This window comes from Ornithodoros turicata, chromosome 3 (genome assembly GCF_037126465.1).
Source record: "Ornithodoros turicata isolate Travis chromosome 3, ASM3712646v1, whole genome shotgun sequence".
NCBI lineage: Eukaryota > Metazoa > Arthropoda > Arachnida > Ixodida > Argasidae > Ornithodoros > Ornithodoros turicata.
In genome coordinates, this window is record NC_088203.1 from 31568674 (window position 1) to 31575853 (window position 7180).

The 7180-nt window shown below is 46.5% G+C and overlaps 1 protein-coding gene across 1 annotated transcript; it reads left to right on the top strand.

The window, feature by feature from the left end:
- The first annotated feature begins 3917 nt into the window (after nt 1-3917).
- LOC135389263 (uncharacterized) lies at nt 3918-4751 on the top strand. Its single transcript, XM_064619328.1, has one exon. The coding sequence runs from the start codon at nt 3918-3920 to the stop codon at nt 4749-4751; it is 834 nt and encodes a 277-aa protein (XP_064475398.1).
- The last annotated feature ends 2429 nt before the right edge of the window (nt 4752-7180 follow it).

Genomic DNA, 7180 nt, shown 5'->3' on the forward strand with positions numbered 1-7180 from the left:
CGTCTGCTATGACCATCATGCCTTTTCGCGTTCTGCTAACCGCGCGGAATACCCTGCAGTTCAGTCAGAAGGTATTCTGTAGCAGACGACAGCACCAGTGGTGTCGTCTGCAGTGTTAGTTGTGGCTATTCTAACTGCACGGAATATCCAACACATCAGGCAGAAGATATTGTGTAGCAGATGACAGCGCCAGTGCCGTCGTTTGCTACACTTCCGCTCCAGCTCCCTATCTCAGCGTTGTGCGAATGTTCCACATAAGACACGGCACAACTTCAGTTTCATCAGCAGATTCTTTTTTACTTTTTCTTCCACTAAAATACTCTACAAAGATGTATGCGTGTGAACACACGGTTATAGTGCTTAGAAACACCATGGATTAATTCAGATGGCACCGGGATTAAATTGAATAGCATCTGGATTCTTTCAGATGGCGCACAGATTAAATTGAATGGCGCTTGGATTATTTCAGATGGCACCTGGGCTAATTCAGTTGGCACTTGGACTAAAATGGACGGGACAACCTGTAGTTTGCCGTTCAAGTAGCGCGTAACTACACGTCGCTGCCGCGTATGCTGCCATGCTCTTCGGTTTCTCGGATTCATGTAAAAGACACTTGCAGTACTTCGGTGCCAAGGCACAGTATTTCGAAATATTCGTTAGTTGTGGTGCAATTGTCTTTCTGTTTTTCACACGCATTCTCTACCTCTCGGCAGAAAAAACCGTAGTAAGCGTCGGTTTGCATTTCACACATGAACACCTGCACGACGAAAAAACAGCGCTTGTTTCGGCTGACACAAGTGTTTCTCCCTGATACATGGAAATTTCACAAAGCAGTCCACGTTCACGGCACGGTGAGCTACTGGTTAGGACGAATGTGACTTCGGTTAATTTCTGGACGAGGAATCTTCTGCTTCGAAGCACACACCACTGGCACACACTTTCCAGCACGTCAACGCACGAACAGAAGTTCTGTGTGAGCGACAGTTCTCGAATGCGGAATACCAGGTGCACTCATGCTCAAGAGGCTCGACATTCTCGACGTAAAAAGTGATCACAAATGCCCACTGCCATTTTCGTTTTCGCCGGATTAACGAACGGAATGGCGCGTATTACATATGCGTCCTCGACAGAAGCCGCGGGGTCATGCAATTCTTGACAGACTGCTTGGTTTCCTACTAGGTCCCTGGACATATGCAATTATGGAAAATTAGATTACAGCAATTTCAGCAGAGTTCTTTGATATTTGAACTTTTGAAGGTTCAAGCTTTTTGCTGCACATAAAGTTTCGATAGGTTTATCACTTTTCGGTCCCTTTAAGTACCAGAAGGGTCTCAAAATGGTTTATACAATCGTCTCTGCCTCAAGCCTGAGACTTTACTCATTTGAGTACGAACTCACCGTGAGATCGTTCTCATCTCCGTTTCGTTTTATGCAAACGATCCCTGGTCTTGAACCAGCTCCCATGACTTAGTGCCTACGGTGATGGCATTACCACGCCGAGACGGGGAGGTGACCTAGGTTCGAATACGGGGGCCTGCTGTGCTTTTACTCAGACACTTTAAGAGAAATGTGTGTACAGCTAGTTCCTTGTGAAGTCGAACTAGGGCACACCATCCTCGAGCAACATGCCGCTATATGCAGGCAGACCGTTCCGAAATTGCACGCTACCATCCACCACCACCACCACTACTTGGTCTTGAATGATACTTACGTCTTACAATCTTACAATTCACTGTTGCCGTGTTTAAATAAGCAAGTACAGTGCGGGAGAATTCATTCGTTCAGAGCGATGGAGGAGTGCGCTTGTGGCAACACACCATTGCAGTACTGGTAACTTTGCTTCCGAGTGTAACAAACAGCGAAATTGTTTCATTTTCGCTCTACTGCACCGAGCGGGAGTAACTACCGCGGGAACGGAATCTCCTCGCTGTCATTAAGATAATGATGATGAATCGAGGCGACAACATCGACAACTTGCTGCGCTGCCTAACTTTTTCCCATCTTTTTTTATTAAGAAAAGAGCGTGTATCTTGAGCACAAAGAAAAAGAAAAAGGAGGAGACAATACTTTTTTAATATTCTGTGGGCGCCCTCTTCGCAGCAATAACGGAGGCCATGCACTTAGATAGGGAAGCGTATAGTGACCTTGTAATTTCCCCACCCTTGCTAGATACCTGCCCCAGTATATCCACAGAGTGCTGTCTATTGGCCGGCACTCTTTTCTTTCACCCTCCCTTCTACTCCACCGAGCCGCCGCATGAGAAGAGGCTGACCGGCGAAGCAAATCTCTCCATCGCGTTCTCGACGACCTCGGCGTAAGTAGTAATGCCTGGACACAGACTGCCACCAACACACGATTTGGTCTAAACACGATTTAATTAGTAATTAGAGTTAATTGGGGCCCCCACATTAATCAGCACCCTTCAGGGAGTCATTACACTAATTGGGGAGCATCTAACACGTATGCAGACCAGCAGTGTGTTGGCGGCAACCTGTGTCCATAAAAAAGAAAAAATATAGAAGTAGAGTAGAGAGAAACAATTTATTCCAAAATCAACGATGCCGTATTGAAGAAACCGCTCCGGAACACCCGAGTGACCAGTGACCGCCATGTTGCTTGTTGACGGCCGGTACTTGCAGAGATCGACGACAGGTGGCCACCTAGTTGCAAGGCATCACACTGGATGGCACCACCATCATAGCTCTATGCGAGAAAGACAGAGAACAACAAGATACTAGCGGCAGGTAAAATTGCAACACTGCTCAACAAGTCCAGGCATGCCAGAGCGCGTGGAAAAGGTTTAACTGCTACTGCTAGACAGCATGGAGAAAACAGTACGCATCGGGGAAAAGGCTTCAGGGCGACCGGTTAGGCCTAACATCAGCGTCACCGCACAATGCTACGAAATTCAACAGCTAACATAAGACGACAACCACAAAATGGTAGGCTCACAACGCTAAACGTGCGTCAACAGGCTTGGTACGCTACAGGTCACTGCTAAACAAGTCTAAACATGCGCATACAGGGAATAAGGCCTATCTGTTATTGCAAACATGTGAGGAAAGGCTTAACACAAGCACAGTAAAACAACGCGCAAACATCGGGCACGGAAAATCACTCACCTTTTCCCCTGTGGTGACTGTGCGTCCGATCCCGACAACAGTCAAGGATCAACTGACGCAGCGCGGGGACGGTGGAGTGGCCGACCACACGTCCTCACTCCACGAGAGCTAGCGTGGAAGTGTATTGTATTGAACGGAAAGGTGGCTCTAGCTCGAGACACGTTTGCGCGTTTGAAGAAGCACAAATGCTTCTTACGTCGGCTCGCCTACAAAAAGATTCACAAGAATCCGCAATGTTTTAAGCGCTATCTGTCTCAGCAGCGAGGGCAGGGTGTTCTTTCTTCAGTGGTTCCTCTTCTGCTTTCCGCTGTGTTGAACCTCTTCGCCAATGGCCAAGAGAATTGAAATGACCACCTCCATTGGAAATATTCTTTCCTTGAAGGAGAGTGATGTCGTCAAGGTGAAACTCATACTGCAAGCGCTGTATCACATACTCAAGCAGTACAGATTCGGCCCATACGCCAATAAAAACAAGGCATCCGATGCTACAAATGACTTTGACTATTCGCTCCTCTCTCCAGAGGTGGACGAAGAGGAAGCGGAAAGGGTCGTCTCGGAATTAAAGAAGCATATTTCCTGGGATCGCGAGGGCTGTGTCTCCGTGTTGGGCAAGCCCATCAGGCACTCCTGCATTTACGAACTCGTAAATTATGTGTTGCAATGTAAGATGGGAAAGAGACCTTCCTGGTTCTCCAAAGTCTCGAAACTACTGCGCCTCATTTCTCTGCCCAAATCTTGCGAACCTCAACAGCAGCAGCCGCAAGCCTCCGTTGCGTGGACGACCTATGGAGGGATATGAGAAACCAGAGGGTGGTTTGGGGGGGAGTGGACCACTACAGAAAAGCGCGTCACATGAGCAAAAACAAGGCTCTCGCCATTCTCAGAAAGCTGGACGCCTACACGCTACACCATCCGGTGAGAAGAAAGTTTAATGGGAGACGCATCATCGCGCTCAAGATCAACGACGTGTGGCAAATGGATCTCGCCGACTTTTCAAAATCCGAGAATTTCAACGGTGGCTACCGCACCATTCTCGTGGCGATCGATTCCCTCTCCCGCTTTCTGCGCACCCTCCTGCTAAAAACGAAACGCCCCGCCGAAATAAAAAGGGCCATGATAAGACTTTTTCGGGGAGGAAACGCGCATACACGCATCTTTTGCGACAGAGGAGGGGAATTCTACAACAAGATCGTTAAGGAGTACCTGTCACGAAAGAAGGTCCACATGTATTCCACCTTCTCCCCCGTAGTCAAGGCCTCGCAGGCAGAACGGGTCATACGCACTTTACGCGACAGAATATTCCGCTATTTTAGAGTAACCGGAAAATACCACTTTGTTTCCGTGCTTCCCAAGATCATGCGCGACTACAACAACACCAAACACAGGACGTTGGGCATTAGTCCGTCCGAAGTCACGCCCGAAAATGAATTGGAGCTGTTCAATAAAATAAATGGGAAGCCCATCGTACCATCCGTGAAAAAGAAGCTCAAAGTGGAGGATAAAGTGAGGGTCCTACTACACAGAAGAGGACTATTCTCTAGAGAGCTGGCCTCAGATTTTCCCTCTCCCTCGCGCGCCCCGCCCACCCGGAGCGCGCCAATGGGAGGATGCGTGGGCGTCGTCGGCTGAGTGCCATCTGGGGGCAGACGTTCGAACGTAGACAGAGGCGTCCTTTTGGCGATTCTACATCCACTGGGTCATCCCTTCCACCACGGCCCTGAGTTGGCCCGTGTTCCAGAGATGGCACTGCTCGATCTTTGAACCTAGGGACGCGCGTCCCTTCTAGGGAAATGGTCGGCGATAAGTACTGAGTCATGATCCCATTTCTGTCTCTTTCTTTTTTTTTCTTTTTCTGTTTTCGTGGAATGAATTGACAGATTTTGACGGCTCCTGTGTTCGCTTCTTTTTTGCTTTTAATAAACGTTCTATGATCGGCGTCCTTGAGCGATGCCCGCGTTTGTTTGTTTTTGCTTTTAATGAATGTTTTATGTTGGCTTGTTTTTGCTTTCAAGAAACGCTTTATGAGCGGCGTCCTTGAGCGATGACCGCGTTTGTTTGTTTATTTGTTTGTTTGTTTTTGCTTTTAATGAACGTTTTATGATGGCTTGATTCATTGCATGTTGTTACACGTGGACTATGAACATATCCGTGGCGCGTTTTCTGCGTCCTTGAGCGATGACCGCGTTTGTTTGTTTGTTTTTCCTTTTAATGAATGTTTTATGATGGCTTGATTCATTGCTTGTTGTTAGGCACGGACTTTGAATGGCGCGTTTGCGGCGTCCTTGAGCGATGCCCGCGTTTGTTTGTTTTATTAAATATATGGAACACACGTTGTTAGAGTGATCTTGATAAGACGTGTGCGGAATCGTTGAGCCCGTGTTTGGGTGGTGATAGTAGGGCGTTCTTTGGTGTGTGTGTGTGCCTTCCCTTTTACTGAGCATGCCATGCGATTCGTGTGCGATGCGCTGTGGACTGGGAGACGGGCGGTGAGAGGTATACCCCGTTTTTGTTTCTTTCTGGTTTCGCGGGACAATGCGTAATTACGGACTGTTTCCCTCTGCATTTTTTTTTCTCTGTTTTATACCCCCTTTTTGTCTTCACTGCGTCATACAACACGTGTTGATACGAAAGGAATTTGATGAGATGCCATGCCTGTGCCGTTTTTGTGCGTATGTTTAGATAATGCCGACAGAAGACTGGTTCTTTTCCCCCTTTTACTGAACATGATGCCACACATGTTGTTACAGAAGGACTTTGACGAGACGCCCAGGCCGTTTTTGTGCGTATGTTTGGTAATGCTGGCTAATGACGAAAGAAGACTACTGTTTTGGTGGTTTCTTTCATTGAACTTGCCCGTGCGCAAACAGCTTTGGGATCATGTATCAGCATCAGCCATATGGTCACGGTCCGCCATTCTGAATTCCCTTGGAAGGTGACTACTCTCCGGTCACGTGACGGGCGAAGCGCATACGTCAGCGAGTTGACGTGGTCTAAATAAAAAAAAAGAAAGAATGCTTTCAATGTCTTTAACGCAAAAACTAACTCAAAAACTGTCTTCTGGCTAATACCGTGATTGTCGAGTTCCATGCTAATACCACAGCCCATTCAGCCAGTCTTGCACTATGGCAGTGGCGTTGTCAGCCGCTTGTCTGATATCATGACAGCTATATAGGTTGGCACACTGCTAACGCATGTGCCACTGCAGGGCAATGGCCTCACATTCCTTTCTTTTGACTGTGTGGGACGGAATGTTCAAGAACATTGTGGGCATATATGCTATCGCAAGTCACCAGTTCAGACCGGAAACGATGGACTACATTTCGCTACGCTGCCAAGGTCTAGAACAGAGTTGTACATGTTACTCGAAAAAAATAATTGATTACAATTACTGTTACTACTGCAAGAAAAGTAATTCTTTACCGTTGCAAATTACTTCATCGAAAATGTAATACGTTACCGATTAAAAATGTGACGAGTTACTTTTCCCGTTACTTATAAATTGTGGGGCATAGCAAAGGCAACAAGCCTGCAGTGAATGCAACCATGCAGCTCTTGTTGCAAATTCTAATATGAGACACCTACATACATGATAAGTGAAGTTCACAAATACATTTGAAAGCAACATACAAAACGCATACACGGAATTATTACAGATTTATGTACACATTTGAGAGGGCATACCAGCCCTCCGTCCCAATGTGTTTCCTATGGAACAGGTTTTATGCTTTTTCTCGGTAACCACCGCGCAGATTTTGCCGCGGGTGGTTTCATCATAAAGAGGAAGACGAGATGAAGAGAATTATGCTATTAGATTTCTCATACATGTCGTATGTATTTTACGGCGACGTCACGAATGCTAAAAAAATACAAAATTTTTCTCCTCCCTCTTTGAACAGATTTTTATTAAACTTCTATAGCCATTTTGAAAAAACTTTCCATTTACTTTCTCTCGAAATATTTCAGGAATCGATAGACACCAAATTTATATGTCTACCACTTTTAGTTTTTACAAAAAAGCATGAAATGTGAGTACGCGTAAACAGCGGCCGAAGCCCAGC

What these genes read in the sequence shown, in the direction of transcription:
- LOC135389263 (XM_064619328.1), top strand. Translation starts at nt 3,918, where the DNA reads ATGAGAAACCAGAGGGTGGTTTGGGGGGGAGTGGACCACTACAGAAAA.